Genomic DNA, 24985 nt, shown 5'->3' with positions numbered 1-24985 from the left:
AAAACTGGGAATGGTTGGCAGCTTTAGTAACGTCGACAACGAGTTTTTTGTTCTCTTTCCTCAGCTGCCTTGCCCAGTCTTCGGCCATAAAGCTGCGAGCAAAGAGCTGTCAAAGGAAAGACGAAAAGTGTTAGGACGGATGCAAAATTGAAGAAATATATCAAGTATAAATTCAAAGCGTCCAAAGAAAAAGTTACCTCTGCAGCCAGTTGAGACAGTAGCCACATGCCCTGATGAGGCTCCCCTCAAACCCTTGGTGTAAGGTTCAGGGAAGCATTTGAAAGGCTCCTGCTTGAGCTTCTCTCTGTCAGCCGAGTTCATCTTTGAGAAAGCGGCCGAAGACTCGTCGACAGAAAGAGTTGGAGAGCCGGCCGGAGCTTCTTCAGCTATGCCCTTTCCCTTATCTGAAAGAGGTGACTCGTCAGTATTTCTGACGGGTATAACGACAGTCTGACGGTTGGAGGGACTCATTGGCCGCCCGCCAACGCGCAGGGTTCTAACTATGTTAGAGTAGTAAGACTCACCAGAGGATCGGGAGGCCGTCCGAAATGCCTCCGGCATCTGGGAAACCAGTTTGGCAACTGGCCCAGAATAGGCAAACCCGTCCGCAGCCGCATCCGGCATGGAAGGTTGGGTCCTGCCCGCTCCAAATACATCCGCGTCCGGATGCTCAGTGGCCAGTGGGCCGACAGGGCCCCTATAGGTGACCAAGGCCAGTTCCTCGACCTTGGGAGGGTCGTCCTCAGTAGGAATACTAATCACGACCTTGGGAGTAGGCCGTGATGGCTTCTTCTTCTTCGTTGTGAACCCCTTTGATTTCTTTGGAGGAGGGGCATCACTGGTATTGGCCGGTCTTTTCTTTGAGGCCGCCTTCTCCGCCAACGCCTTGGACGTTGGGGCATTTTTTCGAAAAAAGTTAAGTAAAAATGATTAGTCTAAAAGAAAGTTTGGAAGAAAAAAGGAAACCGTCCAAATGAGCTCAGGAAGTCCTATCCTTTGAATAAGGAAGACGTCCAGAAACAGCTTTGGACATTCTGCTCCGTAAAGAGGGAGCTCGTCCAAGTCATCCCAAGACGTTTTGTCCTTCGAAAAAGGAAGACGTCCAGAGACAACTTTGGACGTTCTGCTCCACAGAGAGGGAGCTCGTCCAAAGTTACTCCAGGACATTATGGTCATCAAAGGTGAAGATCGTCCGAAGTTAACTATAGACGTTCGGCTCCACGGAGAAGGAGCTCGTCCAGAATCTTTAGGACGTTCTGGTCATCAAAAGGGAAGACCGTCCGGTATTAACCTTGGACGTTCTGCCCTTTACAGGAGGAGGCCGTCCAGAGTCAATTCAGGACGCTTTGCTCTTCAAAGATGAGACTCGTCAGAAATATATATATATATATATATATATATATATATATATATATATTTCATACCAGGGTGTCCGTCCTTTTTTCAGCACTAGTTTTGCTGAACTCCTTCCAGAGAGAGTCTGTGAACTTGGACGAACTCATATCTCCCCTCCAAGATTTTCTGAGTTTCGCCTTGGCCGAGTCTGCATAAGAAAAGAAAACATGGTTAAGATCCTAAAAATAGGACGAGGGCATTTACTTAGAGATTATTGCAGGGTATACCTCCATCCTCGGCCCGCCGCAAACCGGCCGCGACCAAGAAATCGTCGTTGTAAAACATCTCCTTGAAAGGGATCCAGTTGGACGGACCCTTGAAGGAGACTTCGTTGATGGAATACTCTGAGATTCTAAAGTATTCCACCAACTCCTCAGCCGAGCTGTTTTCCAGCTCCAGAAAGGACGTTGTTCGTCCAGCGTTGGTAGCAGCCCGGCTAGTATAGCGATATCGTCTGGCCACCGCCTCGTTGGGAGCTTGGACGAACAGGATCTCGGCCTTCCAAGCTTGCATCTTGGACGTCTTATCCCAGGACGTCATGAATCCTTGACGGTTACAAACACTAAACTAGGCCCCATCAACAGTTTTGGGAACCTTGGAGACGTAGTGCATTTGTGAGAAGGCCGCCATGGACGGATCGATGCCCTTAAATTCACAGACGACTATGAAGGTCAGGATGTTTTACACTACGTATTACAAGTGTGATACACTACGTATTATAAGTGTGATACATGCACCAATTTCAGATGGTGCAAAGGAAGTGTGGAGCACAATCTGAGCAACCAACATGAATCTCCATTGTGTAGAGAAGAAGGATAAAGTTCAGAGAAGAAGATAATGAAGGAAGAGATTAAGCACTTGAAGAAAAAACTGAAGTAACAACAGAAACTAGTAAATGCAACAATAAGAGTAGGAGTACTCATGTTTGTAGTTGTAATATTTGTAATATTTAAGTGAAATATCGTAATTGGTGCAAAAGACCAAATGTAATATTGTTTACCACAAATTAGCATGTGTTAACTGCTGTAGCATCAACTTAAAACCTAATGTAGCAAAAAATCACCATTTGAAGCACATCCTAATGTAGGATCAACAAAATGATAGGCCCTAAACAATCACAAAAAACAAAATAATCTAAGCCATCCTAAAACAGTTGAAGCTTTCTTGTTCTTGGTCTTTGTCTTCTTAGGTTGAGGTTGACTGGTTGAGGCACTGTTAGCATATCTTTCTTTCCTTTTTCTTCCTCTCTTCTCAGTCCCTGTTGCAGCTGATGTAGACCCTTTCTCCTTCTTGGTCTGAGTAGTTGGTCCACCTCCACAGGTCCTTGCATTGTGGCACACTTCTTTACATTTGCTGCACTTAACAATGTTGTGCCTTTTGCCCTTCTTGGCTTCATTTGGACCTCTCTTCCTTTGCTTTTGGGGTCTCCCAACACCTCTCTTAACATCAGGGGGAGAAATGAGGGGTAGGTCATGGTCAGGCCAGTGAGATGGATCAGCCATGGGGTGAATGTGCTCCCCATAGGTTACCTTGTAAGTTGTCCCCTTAAAATAAGGTGATACAAAATCAGAAGCCTCCAATCTCTCGTCAAAAATTACTCTTAGTGCATGTTTGGAAGGTATATTATAACCTTGTCATTTTCCACATCCACACCTACCATCAACTAACCTAATGGGGAAACTCACATTCCCATCTCTAACCTCAAATTCACCCCCCCACATGAAGTAGCATATCAAAACCTTGATTCATCACTCCTAGTTTGTAGGACCTTCTTTGCATAATCAGTGAGCATTTTAACATCCATGTCAACTGCCTTATCAAACCTTGGCCCAATTCTCTTCATGGACTAGTTTCTTATGGCTGCACAGAGAAGGAAACATGCTAACATCTAAGCAATCGAAGCAAGCACAAAGAAGGAATAATTTAGTTTACTTACCCTCAAGCAAAGTGAAAACAGGAAGGTCCCTGTATGGTTTTGTGCAGGCATTGAAGCTCTCCACAATTGTTGTGTTATGATCACAACAAACTAGTGGATCAAAGACATGCCTGGACCATTGCTCTATGCATGAGTCCAAATAAGTCGCAGCCTCAGGGTTGTATGCATGAATCTTCTGCATTGACTTCTAGAAGACAAACTCATTGTATGCATCAACACCTGTCCAAAAGAGCTTGTGGAAGGTTGTCCCACTGTACCCTGCATTTTTGCAGTTCATGTACAAGTGTTGACAACAAACCCTCCTTGTTGCTCTTGGGAACACCTCATGGACTGCACTGTTAACACCATAACCAAGAGAATAAGAAATTAAATTAGTACTGTAAAAATAACAGGAAATTATGAAAATTAGTCTATAAGAAATGTCCAGAACTTACCCTCATTCTATCACTGATGAATGTCCAATCATCTCTCTTGCATCATTCTTTCTCAAATCAGATCCTTAACTTTCTGAAGAAGTATCCCCAGCTAGGTGTACTCTCAGTGTCAACAATGCCATATCCAATGAGAAAAATCTCACTGTTGCCATCAATGTCTAGGGCTGAAAGGAGTATCCCCTTGTAGTTGCCACTATGGTGAGCCCCATCAATGCCTATGAGAGGTATGCACCCACTTATGAACCCCCTGACATTAGCAACAAAGGCAAAGAAGCATGCCTTGAATTTGGGAACCACAACCTCTGTGTTCCCTGTCCATGTAACCAAGGCATATGATCCTGGTTTAGTTGTCTTGATCATTTCAGCATACCTTGGAAGAAGACCATATGACTCATTAAACCCTCCATGTATCTCCCTTTTAGCCATGGTCTTTACCTTGTACAACAGCCTCTTCTTGACCTTGATCCTAAACCTTTCCATGGCCACCTTCTGTAGTGCTTCAACTGGCACCTCTTGGTTTGCAACAATCTCCTCAGAGAGATTCTTGCATAACCACTTAGAGTACACCATGAGATTATCTTCTAACCTCCCACAAGTTTTGTGTTCTCCCTTCAAAGTCTTAATAGCCCAACTGACCTTATTTGCTAACCTTGCAGCATGTATCCTCCACTCACACCTCTCAATTACAGCAGGCTGTAAACCTCAAACTGTCAGCTTTCTCAACAATTATTGCAAACCCCTCTTGTATACAGAATTTCTTAAGGACATCCATGAACTCCTCTTTGCTGGTAGAAATCAACTAAGGCTCTAATCTTATGGATCCATATGAAACTTCATTCCATATTTTCCCATTTTTGTAGATCTTATCCTTCTTAGAACCACCATCTAGGCAACCCTCGAACTTAGGCTGATAAAGCTCATCAACATATGACTTAATGTGTTCCTCAACAACAAAATCAGAATTGAAGATTGCATCTTCATCTACTCACTCTCACTTTCATCATCCTCAAAATCTTCATCTGATTCACTCCCTTCCTCATCCCCTCTTCCCTCATCAAGAGGCAGTGCTACCCCTTGACCTGGTGCTACTCATACCCCAAGAATATGTGCCCCTCTCTTTAGGCACATATGTCCCTAATTTTTTTTGCAGTGCTCTTAGGAACTTTAAACCCAACTGGTCTTGTTCTTAGTGGTCTTAGAGGTTTGGTTATTGTGGAAGTTTGTGTTGGGGTTTGGCTTGGGGTTTGGGTTGGTTGTAGAGGGGTTGGTGTGGGCTCCCTTGGTTGATCAGTGGGTGGTGTGGGTTCCCTTGGTTGATCAGTTGTTGGTGTGGGTTCCCTTGGTGATGCAGTGGATGTGGGGGTGGTGAGACAGTGGATGTTGGGGATGGTGAGACAGTGGATGTAGGTGGTGGTGAAGTAGGGGATGTAGGGGGTGAAGGGTCCCTCACAGGTGATGGAGGGGATGTAGGTGGTGGTGAAGGGTCCCTCACAGGTGAGGGAGGGGATGTAGGTGGTGGTGAAGGGTCCCTCACAGGTGAGAGAGGGGATGTAGGTGGTGGAGTAGTGTCCCAAAATGGTGAGGCAGGGGGTGGTTGTTGTTGGTTAGGGGGATTAGGTTAGGAATCTCCAGGGATAACCTCTTCTTGTGATTGATACACTCTCATGTACTCACAAATTGTAATGTCATCCACTGAGAGTACAGGTACCTCAACTGAAACTAGGTACCTCCTAGCCTCCTCAACTTCCCTCTCCTCTTCTTCTTCTTTCCTTAGTCTCTCCTCTTCCTCTTTCTATCTCCTTTCTTCTTCTTCCCTTGTAATCCCCCACAATTTTAAAGAATTTTTATAAATATATTCAGGTATTTATATAGTTATATTTAAATCCAAATGAGTTTGGAAAATGATTTGACTATTTAAAAAGGGCTGACTATTTTTAAAGTCAAATGGAATTATTGTTCATAGCTTAATAAAATTAGAAATATTTTAATTAAGCATGTTTTAATAAAGGTTTTAAATATTAAAGTATATTGAAAAAGAAGTTTAATGGAATCGAAAATCTTAAAAGGATATAAAGGGAAAGAGTCATGTTGATGACTAAAGTCTTAAATTGTCCATCTTATTAGTCATCAAGTTTCATTAAACATTATCTCTTTTCCTAAGCCCATAAAGGGAAGCCTTTATATAAATATTCTAAAACCCAATTATTTTACCGTACACAATTATTTTTCTCAAAATCACGTCATTCACCTTTTCTTCCTTCCTTCGACTTTTTCTCTCTCCTCTTCGTGCGCCATTCTCATCTCTCTCTCAAATTTCGTTTCTTCTTCTACAAGTAACGTTTCTTGTTGAACAAGAAACGTTACAAACCCTTCTCGAAAATCCGAAATTGTCGCTGCTGTGTTGTTGTCGTGTGTTGTGCTGGCCGGCGCTACCTTTCCTCCACTGTTGTCGGTTGTTTTCTTTCTTCCTTCCTAAGATTCCATTAAAAGACTAGGTTTTTATGTTATTTTATTATTATTTATCATGTTTACTAATTACATTACTATTTCTTTTATATATATATTTTCGGCTATCATAGCTTATATTATAATAAATTTCAGATTTGTTATATTGAGTTTATTTTTAGTTTTAATCATGGAAATAAGAGTTTTTAGGATTTTTATTTGCTAGAAACTAAAGAAATATATTATGAACTATGAGATTTGTTTAGTACGTAATTTTAAATACGTTGTACAAATTTTCAGAAGAGTTATTAGATTTTAAAAGTGTTGTAATTTCAGAAAAGAAGTATTTATGGAGTTTTTAAGGATTTGTAATTGCTAGAATAGTAGTACTATACTAGGAATTAAAAATAACTTAAGTTTGACACTTAAAAACGATTTTAAAACGTGTTTTTAAGGGGTTTTAATCTATTTAAAGCTGCTGTAATTTTTGGTTCAAGTTATTAATTTTAGTTACTTTATTTTCTAGGCGGAGAATACGTTGTAGGAGACTTTTAACGATTTAAAAGTGGCCTACAGGCTAGTATATACGAGGTACGTACATTATTTACGTGCTATGTGGCTTAGTACCATGTTTAAGGAAGGTTTAAATTTTTAGTATCATGTATAGGAACCTGATTGTTCATATATGTGATTTCAAGAGTTATTTTACATGTTATATGCCTGTGTGCAACATGTGATCTAGAATTGATGATGATTATCAAATTATAATGTTTGTATGGAATGATTGATGCAAGCATGTTAAGTTAGTTTATTTATTAATTTATATAAGAATTAGTATATGTTAAAGTGAATCATGTAATGCATGTATTCTTGAGAAGTATCATTTTATTATCTTATGATGGTCGTGGACCTTATTTGGTAAGTTACAAGTTATACCTATATAAAGGTAAGTTTATTGTTGGCTAGGTTCAACAAGTAAGTGAGTAAAGAATAAAAAGGAATTAAGTAGTCTTGGATTGTAAGTTGTGATCACTTGTTAATCCAAAGATAAAAGAAGTTCTGTTATGACAGTTTGATTTTTAATTATGTGTTACTTGTCTGTGTGTATCAACACAAGTAATAAGATGTAATTAACGTAAAGTGTAACGAGAATAAGTTATAGACTTTAGACTTGTGCATGTCTAGAGTTGGACATAAGGGTTGGGGTTATGGTGAGCGCGCCATAGCTTTTCTAGGAATGGATTGATCACCATCCCTCTTTTATTTCAAAGGTTCCTCGATATCGCAGGTCTCTCTTAAATGCGGAGTCGCGCCCGCATTTCACATTAGTAGGCAAGACAACTCGTCCCAATAACTATTCCATTTAAGTATTAAAAAGATGTTTTGAGTTTAGTTCAGTAAAAGTTGCCTGCAGTTTATTATATGATTATTTATTATTTATTCATATACGTTATTGTTTAGTATCATGTTTAGGAATAATTATATTTGATATGTAGTACTCAGCTTTGCTGATTACGTGCTTTACTTGTGTGTGTGATCATGGCTTTGCCTATTGATCCTGTGATGATCCTTTTGGTGAGCAGAGTCGATATTGCATTGACATTACAGGTTCGCAGATGTGCATCGCATTGGGAATCTGGAGTGGAGAGACTATATATCTAGCGTAGTTTAACTTATGCTTTCGTAGGAACATATTTATTTCAGATTGTGGTTTATTTAAGTTAAAGTTTTCAAACACTTGTCATTTATTTAGTAAGTTTTAATAAAGTTGGTTATTAGTAAATTGTTTTCCGCTGCAAAATTCTGAATAAGCCGATACGTTATTACACGGGCGATAACGCCTGGGTAATTCTCTAAGTTTTATATTATAAAGTTATTTCTGAAAAAGAGAGAATTATCGGGGTGTTACATCCCTCTCTTTCCTCAGTATCTCTTGTACCCTCTTAATGTTTTCAACCTTCTTTCACTCAGCCTGATCCCTTAGATGTACATATGCCCTAAACACTTTTCTTGGGTTGTCTGTTTCCTCAACCCACATCTTTATGGTGTCAGTTCCCCTCCCAAAGCTCCACACCTTCCCTAAATCAGCATTAGTACTTATTTCCATCTTCCTATTAGTTCTAGGGTTATGCACCAATATTCCAAAGGCTTTGGGGAGATACACATTCTATTTTTCAGATTCCACAAACAAGTCTTCATATAATCCCATTAAGTGGCACAAGTCTGTGTCTTCCACCCTTACATCAAAATCATGCCCATTAAAATAGACAAGCAACCAAATTGAGGCCATCCTAAAATAAACAACCAAAAACAAAAAATTTCAAAAAACTAAGTACTTCAACTACCTTATTGCACAAAAACAAGAAATTTCAAATTTTTCTCATGATAAAAAATACGTAATTCGCAAAATCAACCCTAAACCATGCAAATAACTAACCCTAACAGAACACAATTGCAGTTCAAAAAATAGTTTTTTGACACAGAAACACTAAATGAAATTACTTACCTTCAAAGGGAGTAGAGATGATTTTGCGTTCCAACCCTCTTTGTGAAATTTCGAAATCGTCTTTTTTTAGTCCTTTGAAGAACACCCACTTCGCAAATTGTGCAGTTCTCTTTGTCTTCCAAAATCGCAGCTTTTTGTTAAGAAATCTTCAATGCAGTTGATTTTTAGGGCTCCTTTGTTTGAAAACGCATGAACAACAGGGCAAGAGGGGGAGTTGAAAGGGCGTGGATTTTTTTCGCATAACTTTTATGTCAGGTTAGCAATGCAATATAACCATAATGGCACCACAAAATAAAGGCAAACTTGTAAATACAGGCTAACGGAGCACTGATGTCCGTTAATACTAAGGGTATCTGGTGAATTTTGTTAAAAGTCAGGGGTATATGGTGAATTTTGAAAAAAGTTGGGGTATTTGGTGAATAAATTTTTTTGTCAGGGGTATTTGGTGAAAAAATCGTTTAAATTTTGTTCGTATTAAATTGGATTAGTCCCTAATCCAAACCGTACATTGAACTTTTACCCTATTCCGTTAAAAAAAAAATACCAAACAAAATGTCAAGTCTTTTACAACATGCCCATGTTTCAATAGTTCATTACAAGGAACCCGTCCTCACGTTTTCCGCCCAGAATTTCCAATTTCAACTCCTTCCCGCCAATTCATCTCTCCTCTTCTCCCTCCCTTCCGCCCCCCTCTCACTCAGTCACTCCCACACATTCAAGTTCACCAAACAAACAAAAATGGAACCCAATGAAACCTCAGAAAACCCTAAAAATGTCTACCACATCGGAGGAATTCCCGTGGAATTCCCTTACAAACCCTATGGATCTCAGCTTGCATTCATGGGTCGCGTCATTTCTACGCTTGATCGCGCTCAAAAGGATGGCCATTGCCATGCGCTCCTCGAATCTCCTACTGGAACTGGCAAGTCTCTCTCTCTCCTCTGCTCTACCCTTGCATGGCAGCGCCATCGTCGTAAAATTTGCTCCAATCTTCAGCAGCAGCCGCAGTCCAAACCCGATCCTAGAGCTTCTTCTGATCCTCTTAATCATGGTGGCGGTTTCGTCCTTGATTCTCAGCTCTCCGGTTTGTTCTTTTTTTCTTTTTCTGTTCGTGTATTGTTGTTGATTTTGATTTTATTTAGTTCATTGTTTTAGGGGGGAATTTTCTGAATTTATTTGTAGATTTTGGGGTATTGATAATCGTGTGTTTTGATTTATTTGGAAGATTTCATGTCTCTTACGAAGTATCGGTGACAGATTTTGTTTTACTTGAGCTTCAAAACTGATAAGATGGAAACTGAAAGAAGTAAATTTGTGGCAAGAACATAGTAATTGATTAGGGGTAATCAAAATAGAATCTAAAAATGTGGATTAGGGTTATGGGCCTTATGGCTAATCTTTCTTTTGGTTGAAATTCAAAGCAAGGGTTCAGAAGAATGGTAAACCAAAACTAACCTAGGCTTAAATGTAAACACAAGAAGCTGTAAGTGGCAATTAAAAGATGGTAGTCTCAGTTCTAGTTAACAGCTTTGTCCTCATAATCACTCCAATGACTATGAAATTAGAATTTGCGTAGGTGGCGGACCTTGCTGCTAAGTGATGATTGAAATTTCTAATCTTGATGATATTCAATGGTTCAAGTTATGATTGTTTACGGTTCATTGGTGGTGAAGATGCTTCCTCTAGAGTCTAGACACGCCATTAATGGGAATATATATGGGATACTTGTTTGATTGGAGATGATATGTTTACATTCTCCAATCAAGTATGTTTGGTAATTTTTATTTTGTTGATAAATCAATCTTTCTCCAGAGACTTCAACACCAGAGGCAGCTCCACTTGCAACGAAAAACAAGAAATCAGTGCCCACCATATTCTATGCCACGTAAGTGTGCACTTAAGGTTCCTTGTGAACTTAATTAGCGTCTAAGTGCATGCTCATATGTTTTTCTTTTCTCTTTTAATTCTCTGATTCCATACTTGACCTTTTCCTTCTTCCATGTAAACAAATTGGTCAGTCACTATAAGGCACACAAACCTCTCAAGTTTGAAGTGGTGTGAGATTTATTTATCTTTGTTGGGGGGTTTGCATGCGGGCTTAGCAGTAAAAGATAAGACCCTCCATTTTTCAAAGTTGACTAGTATTTCTTTACATATCTTTACTTGTTGTCATCCCTCTGCTATGTATTTGTTAAGGAACAACAGAGTATACAGGGTGATGTGACTGATTCATATCATTACGGACAGTGTTTGGGTTGAGATCTTAACTTCTTAATCGATAGCTGGATGCCAATTTATTAGATGTAAAACTGTATTTTTGTAATCGATGCCTCATGACTAAAGAAGCTATAACCAATTCTATTAGATGCTTGCACATATAGGAAGAAGTGATAATTAATGGAATTAGGATCAATTAGTTTTAGATATAAAACACGTGTATAGGTTAGATAGAAACTAGAAACACAAGATAACATGGAGGCTTACCTTTTCACAACCTTTCTCATATGTATAAAAAAAAGACGAGTCAATGAATCTCACTAATATGCAATGTGATGAAACGGAATATTAATCCTGTTATCGGCTCTTGACATCTGGGTGGGAGACTATGGCTGACTCTCACCCATCTGTTTGCATTTGAAAATTCAAGAATGAATACGCTAAATTTGGGTAGCGAATAGAGAGCCAATGCATGTTTTTTTTCTTGCCCAAGTCATATATGCTCGTTATTTGTAATTTTGGTAGGAGAACTCATTCTCAAATCTCTCAAGTTATCCGTGAATACCGCAAGACTACTTACAGGGTCCCGATGGCTGTTTTGGTAAGCCTCTTTTTTCTTTTTCTATATTTTTTTTGGAAAGTAACTTAATCAAAAGTTTAAGCTGATGGTTGGAGCCTTAAGATTGGTTTTATATTCTATCATTCCCCCTCACATGAGAGCTCATTGTGCTTGATGTGTGGCTGGGACATAGGCAGCTTGTACCCAATGCTAAATATTCCACTTCGGAAAGAAGGGGGTGAATGAGAATTGAACTTGGGACCTTCTTGTCATGTTGGCTTCGGTATCTTGTCAGAAGACCAACTCAACCTAAAGCTTAAGCTGATGGTTGAATCCCCAAAATTGGTTTTATATTCTATCAAAAATTGTGGTACTTTTTTTATGTATAATATAGTCTTGACGTGATTTGATGGAAGCAATTATCCTTCCAATTTGTTTATTGGGTCTAATGGTTGTTGGATATGCTAAATCCTCAGCAATTGGATCTTTAGGGATCTTTATTAATTTTGCACAATTTGGAAAATGGAAGGTTTGGTGATTTTGCATGATTTGACGAATTTGACTACAAACTAAAATCACTGCATGTTCATCTGATGGAGAGTGCACTATTATATTCTTTTTTCCCAATTTCACATTCTTCCCAGGCATCAAGGAAACATTATTGCACTAACGCAAGGGTACGTAATGGAGATAACCTCGATGAGGAATGGTGACACTTCTTAAACCTAATGCTCTGGTGAATATTATTTTCTTTCTTAACTTCATGTATTAACAAGGATATATGTAAATTTTTTCAGCAAGTTACTTCTTAAGGACAAGGAAACTGGGTGTACACAGTTCAAGTTAGTAATTTTCATACTTTAAACATTTGTTCTGTCTTATTTTACAGTTTATGTTTTTCTTAATGTGTGTGCTTTGTGTCTTCAGAAATGCTCATAGAGTTAAAAGCCACCCATCCCTCCAGAAAGGTGGCTGTCATGAGGCTCATGATATTGAAGATCTTGTCAAAGTTGGAAAAACAGTAAAAGGTTTGTTCATTCCATGCTTCTGTCTTCATATTGTCTCCATTGCAGTCTATATTTTCCTAGTGAGCCCTATTAATTTCTCTTGCTAAAATAAGAACAAATGTCCATTTGCAGGTTGCTCATATTTTGCAGCGCGTTCATTGGCTGATGATGCAAATATCGTTTTTTGCCCGTATAGTTATATTATCAATCCAATTACCCGGAGAGCAATGGAAGTTGATATCAAGGGAGCTATCCTTGTTCTTGATGAAGCCCAGTATGCCTATAATTCTCTAATCAACTGCTAATTCTCTTTTCCCAAAACAGTTATGAGCATTAGTTCTTGATAGGAGTCTTAGTGTTTTTTTCTTTTCATGATGGTAACAAGGCCAATTATTGCCATACTACAGTCTAAATTCATTAGCGGACTAGTAAATTTGCTTATGAGTTTGTGTACATTGCCTCCATTATGTCTAGATTACGAGGGAATCAAGAGAAATTATTATTTTTATACACCTCAACCTTCAACTAGAATGTGTGGTAGTATTACTATGTCTTCTCCCTAAACTCTCTCTCTCTGAAAGGTGAAGGCTTAATCACGGTGACTTGATCTCGGATGACGCCACATTTAACTCTATATTAAGCCTTTCATGCATTAGCAGAATCTGATTTTTATGGCTGTAATTGCAACTTAAAATAGTGTGATAATGCATGACTGAATTCCCAAGGCACTTTACATCGACTCCAATAATGGATCTGAATTATGTCATTTTTAATGATTGGGTTGTTCACAACCTCTGACATTATACTTCATTTGCAGTTTCTTTGATAATACAGAGTATAGAATACATCCTGTATCTTGCCATATAGGCCATGAAGTGAGTTTCATTAGGTATTAAGTCTATCAACCATATTGTAGGACTCTGATTTCATGATTTCCTGTGGACAACAAAAGCTGGTTCGTTTTTGGATTTTTGATGTGATTTTATACAGATGTTCGTCTGGGAGATTGCCTTATAAAATATTCTGACCCACTAATATACTGAGGAAGGATAATCATAATCCTGTGTGGTTACATAGGACTAAGTTATGTAATATTTCACTAGTACTACTGTATTTTTGGAGTAACCTCTGAATTTATTACTTGTTGAAACTTGACAGTAATATAGAGGACATATCTCGTGACGCTGGTAGTGTGGATGTTGATGAGGATGCTTTGCAAAGTAAGTGCACCTCTTACAATATCTGGTTCTTGTCATGATCATTTGTTACTAATGCTTGCATACTTTATGAAAGAATTGCAGATGGAGCTAGGTCAACTCTGTGCAGGTGACACGTTGACTTATCAGCCCCTGTATGAAATGGTCCAGGTGCATTTTCATCTAGCATTTATATCATATTTTTAGATCACCTGTTTTATTTTTCTCTAATCATTCATATTGGCTGGGACTTTGTAGGACGTCTTAAGCTGGATGGAGCGTCGAAAAGGAGCCTTAGAAAAGCGTGAGTTTCAGCGCTATGTTTCATGGTAAGTCAGTTGTTGTCTCTCTGCCTCTATCTTTCAAGCTTTAGTTAGTTGAAGAAAAAGAGAAGACAATTAATGTGACACAATTCTCTCTTATTTTGATTTTGACTGAATATTCTTGACATGTGACTTTTGAAATGTTTCTCCCATCCTAGGTGTGATTTTCCTGCTTTCTATTTTGGTATATCCAAACTGTGTACTAACCATGCTAATCAGCTCCCCGAACCATCCTAGGGCTTTGTACTCAACTACTCATATATTGGCAATTTTTACCTTAATTTTCTCGTTAATCAAATGCAAGAAAAGTTCTTTATGACAATTTGTTCAACAAGAGGGAGTAAAATTTTACTTACAACAAGGGGGGGGGGGGACTGTCTTAAATGCTAGAGCTTGTTCTTCTTAACCATCTTACTCTGATTTTTTTTGCTTTAACTAGTATTCTTGTTGCTATTCCACTTTGACTTTATCATGGTGGGGAATTGAACTTGGTAAACCATAAACTTTCTCCCATTGTTGTCTATTTTTCGTAGAAAGGTTTTTCATATTTGTTATCTTTTTTTCTAGTTTGGTTTCATTTGTAAGGATGCCTCTTGTCCTAGGCTGTATGCTTTACATCCTTCATTGTTGAATGCGAAGATGAAGACCTTTAAAGGGATTCAATGGGCTTGTTTGGAGTATCAGCAACGCCTTTATGTATCAGCAAGTCAAGTATGGGAAATAAGGGTTGAAGTCTCTTTTAGCTGTTTGCCACTTTGTGAATTTCCTATTTCTTGTCCTTGGTGTTTAGGGTCTTTACTAAGGCTCTCTTTGACTGTATATAAACTGGATTTACCTTTTTCAACTTTCTAAGAAGACTTGATCCTCTGCTAACATTCATTATTTGCAATAATATGACTACAATTGTTTTTCTAGATAGAAACTTCAAATAAAGGGTGTCATCACAAATAGTGCCATATTTGATCAAAGCAAGTATAGGATTTTGTAGCTCTTTTTCTTATATTTGTGTTCCTCTAAAGATATTTTATATGGCTTTCTTTTATCGAAATACAATGTAGATGGAACATAATTAATTATCTCAATCTTCTAAGAGGACCCCTATTCTATGCTGAAATGGTTCAAATTCTAAGTTTGGCACAAAATTTCTTTTTCTAGGAAGATCCTTTCACATTTAGGAATCATCGCAAACTTTTCATGTGCCTTATCAGGTTGAAGCCAAAATAGGGCCCTTAATGTCTCGTTTATTCATGGTTGTTGTAGCAAACTTCGTGACAATATTCTCCCATTGTTTATTGTGCAAACTAAAAAGCTATGACCTATCTAATTTTGGTTTAAAAAGGGAATATCCTTTTGTAGCACTCTCATACTCTTATCTTTGTTGGCCCGAATCTTTTTCAGCTGTATGCATAATGTTGCATCCTTCTACTAGAAGCTGATTCTATCAGCCTACTGTGAATCTGTGATAGTATAGGCAATACCAACCCAGGTATTAGTGACGATAATTACTTATTTCATCGCTATAATAAGTAAGATATTTGTGCATTTACTATTTAGCTCTAAATTTTTGTAAATGGTTACTCAGAAATCCTGTTAAGTTGTGCAAAATATGGTGTAAGTTACACTTTTTATCGATCAATGATCGTTTCTGTCACTAACCTTTTGGTCTAAAAAGTTTTCTATGCTTTCTTCTTCTTTGTGTTATCTTACATTTTGACTTTTGAGTTTGTGTTGCTTTTCTAGTCATAATTAATGCTCCCCTATCCAAAAGAAAAAACTGTCATCACTTTTAGTATGAGTGCTAAGGGGTGGCCACATCGCATAATTGTTACGAGGAAGTTTAGTTTGGATGCATGGAGTTTTGCCATGTGTATTAAACTATGTTTCCAATGTATTCTACTTGCAGTTGGACAGGAGATAAGGCTCGAATGGAGCTCCAGGAGGCAAACATCTCGCAACAGTGCTTTCTAATCTTGAAAGAGTGTGCTACGAAGGTAGATATATATAGTGATAATTGGGGGGTTGTTGATAACAAAGCTGCTGCTTTTCTAATGTGTACAATCTTCTTTTCAAGGCTATTAAAGCCGCTTCAGACAGTGAATCAGGCTTAGCTCATTTAAGTGGTATTTCAGCAATTACATTGGAAGGCAAGTGCTTCAGTTCTAATGCTTCTACTTCTTTTCTGAAGGACTGATCAAATTCCTTCTAATATGTTATGCTGTTATCAATGCAGGTCTTTTTTGTTCACTTGCATACTTTTTTCAGGGAGATGGGATTCACATGAATGATTACCAACTTGTTGTACAACGACTTATTAAGAAAGATACCGGTGAGGTTTTTAGATGCTATTTTTGTAAACATGTAACACCTATAAATGAAGGTTTTTAGATACTATTTGTGAACATGTAATACCTATAAGTGGAGGTTTTTGTTATATTGCAGAAGGAAGAGAGCTTATATATGTGGATTTGCATGGTCATTTTCTGTGCTGTTGTTTAGCTGGCTATACACCATTGGCTTACTGATTTTCTTTATTCTTCCAAAGATCTGAAGGCTCACCTTAGGCTCCGTTTGGTAGGGTGTAAAATATTTTCCATGAAAACGAGTTTTCCGTTTCCTTTCATTTTCCGTTGTTTGGTTTGATAAGGGGCGTAAAACAAGATTTCCATCAAGGGAGCTTTAGGTGAAAATCAGTTTCCTTTCAAAAAGAAGGGAAAACACATTTTCCTCCATCTTCCTTAGCAACCTTTTACTATCCTCTTATCCATCCTCTCTCTTCCCCTTCCAATTTTCTCTTTTCAATAACTTTTTTTTACATTGAACCAAACAAAGGAAAATTAGCTTTGCATTTGAATTTTCCATTGTAAAATGTTTTACATGAAAAATCATTTTACATTGAAAATGTTTATTACATCCAACCAAACGGAGCCTTAATGTCTGCAGGTTTTACTTGTGACAAATGTTATCTATAGCGTCTAAACTATGGGATTAAGGCTAGCCTTAATGTTAGAATTAATCAGACAATTAGTATTAGTTCTTTCCTTGTTATATATGTCTTCGAAGTGTGAGACTAAGCCATGAGTTCAAACCACAAACCCGTCTTCTTTTTCAAAGCTTGTGAGTTTCACTTTCTTTTTCTAGTTGTTGATGGGGGTAGGCTGTAGGTGTGGGGGTCAGGATCTCAGACTTTTCGAAGGTTTACTAATCTGGAGTTTAGGCATTTTTTAAGATCTGGCTAGTAATTTAACTTCAGCTATGTGAATTTCTGGCGTCTTCTCAAGTAGCAAGCTGCTATCCATCTTATGAATTAGAATTTTGTCCCTATTTATTTAATTACATATATATGTTTTTATTTATCTTTTCTCCACAACTTCTTTCTACATTACAGTTTTCAATTATTTTGTCAAAATCTATATTATATTGCTTTGCTGCTGCGCACTTTTCAGGTAGCTGGACACTTACTTTCAGTTTGTGGTGCTTGAACCCAGCTGTTGTATTCAGAGAGATTTCTGATCTTTCGTTATCAGTGATTTTAACATCTGGGTAGGTTTATGTTTATTTTGTAATCAGTTGCGGTTGATCTTACTACTTTATTCATTTTCCCTAAGATCATGACCAGTCTAATAGCAACCACCCTATAAGTTACACGGGGACGTTGCTCTTGAGTTCCTGTTGCTGCTTGTTGTATACTCCAAATTTGATTCTTTTGGTTGGTCATATTCTCTGTGTCCTGTGGGCTGGACTCACTCAAATTTGAAATCTGCTGATGTTCAAGGACTCTGCCTTTATGAATCATTGGAATGCCGGTTCAATGCTGATAATGGCAGCCGCAGTGAAAGCCTTAATATTTTTGTCTGTTATTTGGAGCTTCTTATGGTTGTTTTGTAACTAGTTCTGTCATGTTCTTATGTTTCATGATATGCCTGCTTTTCTATTTTTGGGTAATATTAGGACTCTATCACCAATGAATTCATTTTCATCTGAACTTGGGATCCCATTTGATACTCTTCTAGAGGCACCACATGTGATTGACGTTGAATCTCAGGTTAGTTGGTGAACACTATTTTCATTAAACCAACTGTGTTGCTTTATCTCTGTTCACTATCTCGTGTTTAATTTTGGTTATTATTCTTCGTTTGCCACAGGTTTGGGCTTCTATAATTTCTACTGGTCCACATGATTATCGTTTAAATGCAAGCTATAAGACAGCTGATGGATATGCCTTTCAGGTACTCACAGATTTTTTTTAATTTTTTTCCCTCCATTGCTAAGGTTCTAGGTCAATAACATGTATCTTGTGAAGGATGCTGTTGGTAAAGCCCTGGAGGAGCTGTTCAAGGTTGTTCCCGGTGGTTCACTCGTGTTCTTCCCAAGCTATAAGTTAATGGATAAGCTTTGTAAAAGGTGGACTGAAACAGGCCAGTGGTCTCGGATGAATGCTAGAAAACCTGTCTTTGTTGGTAAGTAACCCTGCTCTGCAAGGGGAAACAGAAAAGGTTCAATGTTTATATAAGAGATCCAGGGTACCAGGAGGACCTCTTGTTCTTGGATTTTAATTTGGATGTTTATTTTGGACGAAAGCATATTAAGTGAAATTATGTTTTAGGAGCATGATTTACAAGATAATTACCTAATAACCTTTGACATGCAGAGCCCAGAGGAGGAAGCCAGGAGGAGTTAGAAACTGTTCTGAGAGGTTATTACAGTGCAATTCATCAAGACACAAAGCCAGCTCTTGGAAAAAGGAGAAAGGCTAAGAAAGTTAACTCTGATGGTTTTGCTGCAGCTAAGTCAGTTGAAGACTGTAAGGAGGGGGCTGCATTTCTCGCTGTTTGCCGAGGAAAGGTGTGCAATTATTCTTATAATTATTTTTGATTGTTCAGTCCTTAGTCTGACATATATTTGTCATGTAAGACTGTTTTACTTCTGTTACCAATTATCGAGTTTTATGACTATTTAACCTGAAGTCTAGGTCCACCATTTTTTTTGAGGGGATTAAAGTCTAGGTCCACCATTTACTGGCGGACTTTGGGAGTGAAAGTTTCTTAAAGCGTACACATGAACGGATATGTAGGCACACACACATTACTAGTCGCAGACATAATCACTATCAATACAACAACAACAACAACAACTAAGCCTTATTCCCAAGGTGATTTGGGGTCGGCTAACATGAATTGTCAACTGGAATCGTGACCAGAGGAGATGGCATCGTCAAGAGTGATAAATTTTTTTTTTTTTTTTTTTTTTTTTTGAAAACAAGGTTTACACCAAAAAGTGTTTAGAAGAGGTTTTCAGCAAAAGGTTTTAATACCAACACATTTGAGAAAAACAAATAAATGCAGTAATCAGACCCCTTCCTCCACATAGATACTGCCCCTCCACCCACTTCTATCCAACGTCATGCTCTCCTCAATCCCAAGTAACCTCATATCATTTTCAATTACCCTCACCCAAGTCATCTTAGGTCTTCCCCTACCCTTTACAATTTGATTACTCCTTCACTCTTCAATTCTTCTCACTGGTGCATCTCCTGATCTCCTTTTCACATGACCAAACCATCTTAACCGATTCTCCCTCATCTTTTCTTCAATGGATGCAACTCCAACTTTTTCCCGGATCACTTCATTTCTTAATCGGTCTTCCTTGTGTGGCCACACATCCACCACAACATACGCATCTCCGCCACGGTCATCTTATGAACGTGGCATTGTTTCACCGCCCAACATTCGGTGCCATATAACAAAGCAGGCCTAATTACAGTGCGGTAGAACTTTCCCTTCAATCTTTGGGGAATGCCAGAATCACAAAGGAATCCGGTGGCGCTTTTCCACTTTAACCAACCCGCGTTAATTCTATGCGCCACGTCTCCATCCAGTTCTCCATCCTTTTGGTGATGTGAAATTGAAGGCTATACTTAAGTTCTTGATTTAAAGATAGGTTCTTTATGGTTTCTTTAATGAATCTTGAATGAAAGAATGTATTTTTTTTTGTTTCTTGATTGATTCTTTAACCAAGAAAGTGAATCTTGAATGTTAATTCAAGAGTTAGATTCGAAAATCCTATGCCTCACGCACAAGAAGTTCAAGGATATGAAATTACCAACTCCTAACCAAGGGTGATAATAACTGGGTTTGCATTCACTGCTTAAACTTGGATTCACTCCTAAAACTTCAATTCCACAAGGAATAGGTTAAACTCAAAACATCAACTCTCCTTTATTCAAATGGCCGAAAATCCTATTTATATTACAAGATTTTCCTAAACCTACTAGAACTAGGAAAGCTTAAAGATAAAAGATATCTTCCTAATAAAGATAACTTAAGCACACGCCTAAACCTAAGATAATTACTACTTAATCACACGTCTAATGCAAAATAAAGACTAAGTATTAAGACTCAATGATAAGGAATTAGACTCCTACTCATAATAGGATCCTTTATCATTTAAACATTTACTTAAAATAAACCCTAAATTACATAGAATTCTAACAGAACTAAAATACAACATAATATTATTACTCTATCATATCATACTCCCCCTGTAGAAAAAAAACTTGTCTCAAGCTTTAATCTGGAAAGCATGGTACCAATTCACATGAAGGCAATGCTGCACATATGCCACCTCCTAGCAACACCTTGAATGTTTCATAGCCTACTTTCTCAACAATTTCAAATGGACCTTCATCCATAGGCTCGTCATTTTTGTGATTCACATGGAGTCTTTGAGCTGCAAGGGACAACCACACCTTATCTCCTAACTCCAACTTAGAACCTTGACGCAATTGTAGCACTTGTTGCCTCTTTTCCTTCTTATTGCTTGCGGTTTTCAAGACTTCTTCATGGCACAAACTCACGCACATATGAGCTCCCTCTTGCTTCCCTTTCTCCTTTCCTTGCGTGGCAGCATGCTTCTTTGGAGGCAAAGGCTCAAGTAGTAAGCGCCTATTACCCATAAGAACCGAATACTCATTTGTTTTGCCATTGTGAAGAACAAACCTATCACTTTGCCATGGCCTACCAAGTAACAATGAACAAGCTGTCATAGGAATAGCATCACACCATAACTCATCATGATACTCACCTACTTTGAAGCTAACCAACGCTTGTTTTCTTACCCACACACCACCTTCATCATTCAACCAACTAAGTTTATAAGAGTTAGGGTGTTTTCTTGTAAGTAATTGTAGCTTTTCCACCATAGTTAGAGAACAAGCATTAGTACATGATCCACTATCAATGATAAAAGAGCAAGCTTGATCATCTTGCAATTCAGCCAACAAAGATCTCCTTACTACCAACACTTCATGCGCCTCCTCTGGACTACACTTGGCTTGCTTGGTCCAAAACTCTTCACTAGTCATATCCCCTATGTCGTGTGGTTCCTCATGTTGTGGCTCACTCTCTTCCATCCTACTTTGGATCAAAAAACTATAGTAATCCTCCCTTGTCACCATGGTACGATTTGGACAGTTTCGGGCTACATGTCCCAACCCTTGACACTTAAAGCACACCATCTTCTTCACAGCCGACTCCTTAGATGCACCAAGAGGAAGAGTTCCCTTCATAGCCTCCACAACCTCTTGTGTAGTTATCTTGGCACTCACGGCCTCCTTGGCTGCACTACTCATCTCCATCTCACCTTTACCTTGCTTGAACATCACCTTTATGTTGTCTCTCAAGCTTACATGCCAAGGAACATACTTCATCAAACGTTGTGAGTGGTTGCAACTCCACATAGTTGCGTAAATTTCTATTCAATCCAAGCACAAATTTGGCGATTTTTTGTTCTTCTTGATCCCTACAATCACAAGCTATGTAAAGACGCTCAAATTCTTTGATGTATTTTTCGACAGTCATGGTTCCTTGTGTGAGTGAATTCAGCCTTAATAACAAATCTTGTTTGTGGTTTCGTGGCACAAACCTTTTCTTCATCTTATTCTTCAATTCGGCCCATGAGTCAAGTGGTTCCTTTCCTTCAGATTCACGCCTAGCTTGAAGTGAATCAAACCATAGTGATGCATATTTTGTAAGCTTTAACGTGGCATATGAGAAACGAGAGTGTTCCTCCAATTGTTTGTGGTTGAAGAGACGTTCCAATCTCCTTTCCCAATCCAAATAGGCCTCGGCATCTTCATCACCATCAAAGGAAGGCAAGTCCGAAAGTTTGAGCTCATCCTCCCTCCTTCGATTTCCTATACTAGGTGGAGAGGCATCCCTTCTATTACTACTTAAATCTACCACATCACGCCTTACCTCAGCCATATCTGCGTGCACCATGGCATTCATCTCCATAAGGTCCGCAATCTGCTTAGCTAGGGACGCAAGAGTGATCGTAGGTTCAGTCATCTTGCGCAATCTATAACCATCCAATTCCAATGAAGCACCTTTAAGATCCCAGCAGCCACACCAATTGATGTGAAATTGAAGGCTATACTTAAGTTCTTGATTTAAAGATAGGTTCTTTATGGTTTCTTTAATGAATCTTGAATGAAAGAATGTATTTTTTTTTGTTTTTTGATTGATTCTTTAACCAAGAAAGTGAATCTCGAATGTTAATTCAAGAGTTAGGTTCGAAAATCCTATGCCTCACGCACAAGAAGTTCAAGGATATGAAATTACCAACTCCTAAGGGTGATAATAATTGGGTTTGCATTCACTGCTTAAACTTGGATTCACTCCTAAAACTTTAATTCCACAAGGAATAGGTTAAACTCAAAACATCAACTCTCCTTTATTCAAATGGCCGAAAATCTCATTTATATTACAAGATTTTCCTAAACCTACTAGAACTAGGAAAGCTTAAAGATAAAAGATATCTTCCTAATAAAGATAACTTAAGCACACGCCTAAACCTAAGATAATTACTACTTAATCACACGCCTAATGCAAAATAAAGACTAAGTATTAAGACTCAATGATAAGGAATTAGACTCCTACTCATAATAGGATCCTTTATAATTTAAACATTTACTTAAAATAAACCCTAAATTACATAGAATTCTAACAGAACTAGAATACTACATAATATTATTACTCTATCATATCATTTGGAGAATGGATCCTAGGTAACGGAAGACGTTCAATCCTTGAACCACCTTGCTATCCAAAGTGACCGCCCTCGCCTCGCTGCTTGTAACCCCACTGAACTTGCACTTCATATACTCCGTCTTACTTCTGCTCAATCTAAAATCACGGGCTTCTAATGTATGCCTCCACAATTCCAACTTACTCTCACCACCTTCCTTTGTCTCATCAATCAACACAATATCATCCGCAAACATCATGCACCATGGTATATCATCTTGAACTGACCTCGTTAGTTCGTCCATGACTAGAGCAAAGAGAAAGGGACTAAGTGCAGAACCTTGATGCACTCCGATCGTAATAGGAAACTCTTCTGTCCTCCCCACCGTAGTCCGCACACTCGTAGTTGCCCCTCATACATATCCTTGATGATATCTATATATTTCAGTGGAACACCTTTCCTTGCCAATGCCCACCAAAGTATTTCTCTTGGTACTCTATCATATGCCTTCTCCAAATCAATGAAAACAATATGTAGATCCTTCTTCCTATCACGGTAATGTTCCATTGTTTGTCTTATGAGGTGGATGGCCTCTATAGTCGATCTTCCAGGCATAAATCCAAATTGGTTCTCCGATATCTTTACATGTTTCCTAAGTCGTTAGAGTTTCATAATATGACTCATTATTTGATTCCTCGGTAGTTGGTACAATCTTGTACATCGCCTTTGTTCTTATACAAAGGAATCAAAGTACTCTTCCTCCACTCTAATGGCATTTTGTTGTGTCTCCAAATCATGTTGAAAAATGTTGTCAGCCATTCGATTCCTCTCCCCCCTAAACACCTCCAAACTTCTATAGGTATGCCATCTGGCCCCGTAGCTTTCTTCAATTTCATCTTTTTTAATGCTGCAACGACTTCTCCCTTTTGAATCCTCATAAACTCACGATTTAACATACTTGGCGTGATGTGTACATCCCCAATGGCTTGTGCTTTATCACCGTTGAACAAGGTATCAAAGTACGATCTCCATCTATCCTTTATCTCCTCATCCTCCACAAGCACTCTTTGGTCCACACCCTTGACGCATTTTACCTTTCTTATGTCTCTTGTCTTCCTGTCCCTCATACGCGCAATTCTATAAATGTCTTTTTCACCTTCTTTCGTATCCAATCTTGCATAAAGCTCTTTGTTTACCTGTGCTTTAGCTTCTCGTACTGCCCTTCTTGGCTTCTTTTCTAGCCTCTTTGTATTTCTCATAATTCACATCGCTGCTATCTTTTCCCAAAAGTTTATAACTTTCTCGTTTGTTTTTTATCGCTTGTCTCACCGCCTCGTTCCACCAAGATGTGTCCTTACTTGGTGGTACAGTTCCTTTAGATTCTCCAAGGACCTCTTTCACCACTTCCTTTATACTGAGTTCTATCTTTGTCCATGTCGAATCTACATCCATTTCCGTGTTACAAGGCCAGATATCTTTACTAGCCATCTTAGCTAAGAAGTTCTACATAATCACTATCAATATATTCTTATATATGTATCAGTGTATGCATGTGTATATGTTATATTTTGAAAGCTATATTAGGAGACCCTCACGAGGGACAATTTAATAAATCTGCGTACGATCAATTACAATTAAATCTATTTATACACACACACATAAATATGTATATACATTATGTGAAACACATTAACTAATATAAGGTTTAGAGTGGTGTATACTGTAGATTGTTAAAATGCTATAAGAAACTTGCCTCGAATTCATATAAGTTGTTTTGCCTAAAAGCTTATGTTGCCATGATTGCAATGTTAATCTACCGTGTTTGGTAGGACATAATACTCTCTAGAATAATGAAGTGCCAAGTATAGAGTATACTGTGGAGTTTATAAAATTAAATATACATTTTTCCGGCGTATCCGTCCCGTCCCCGTCCCCGTCCCCGG

At 38.3% G+C, this 24985-nt stretch overlaps 1 protein-coding gene across 2 annotated transcripts in view; it reads left to right on the top strand.

Moving 5' to 3' along the window:
* Window positions 1-9302: 9302 nt before the first annotated feature.
* LOC104901128 (uncharacterized) overlaps window positions 9303-24985 on the top strand; it is a 32529-nt gene continuing 16846 nt past the window's right edge. The window contains exons 1-18 of one of the 2 annotated variants that reach the window (XM_057392602.1): window positions 9303-9800; window positions 10529-10601; window positions 11459-11534; window positions 12137-12201; window positions 12290-12334; window positions 12420-12520; window positions 12632-12773; window positions 13658-13719; window positions 13793-13866; window positions 13954-14024; window positions 15922-16009; window positions 16090-16162; window positions 16249-16344; window positions 17462-17558; window positions 17967-18060; window positions 18161-18244; window positions 18319-18475; window positions 18667-18860. In XM_057392602.1, coding sequence (XP_057248585.1) covers window positions 9455-9800; window positions 10529-10601; window positions 11459-11534; window positions 12137-12201; window positions 12290-12334; window positions 12420-12520; window positions 12632-12773; window positions 13658-13719; window positions 13793-13866; window positions 13954-14024; window positions 15922-16009; window positions 16090-16162; window positions 16249-16344; window positions 17462-17558; window positions 17967-18060; window positions 18161-18244; window positions 18319-18475; window positions 18667-18860 — 1938 coding nt within the window. In that variant the 5' untranslated portion in view covers window positions 9303-9454. The remainder of the gene's footprint in view (window positions 9801-10528; window positions 10602-11458; window positions 11535-12136; window positions 12202-12289; window positions 12335-12419; window positions 12521-12631; window positions 12774-13657; window positions 13720-13792; window positions 13867-13953; window positions 14025-15921; window positions 16010-16089; window positions 16163-16248; window positions 16345-17461; window positions 17559-17966; window positions 18061-18160; window positions 18245-18318; window positions 18476-18666; window positions 18861-24985) is intronic. The other variant, XM_010688675.3, reaches the window with a different exon arrangement.

The sequence above is a fragment of the Beta vulgaris genome, chromosome 1 (genome assembly GCF_026745355.1).
Source record: "Beta vulgaris subsp. vulgaris cultivar EL10 chromosome 1, EL10.2, whole genome shotgun sequence".
Taxonomy (NCBI): Eukaryota; Viridiplantae; Streptophyta; class Magnoliopsida; order Caryophyllales; family Amaranthaceae; genus Beta; species Beta vulgaris.
The sequence above is the reverse complement of the archived record's forward strand: the minus strand, read 5'-3'. Positions and strand labels throughout refer to the sequence as shown.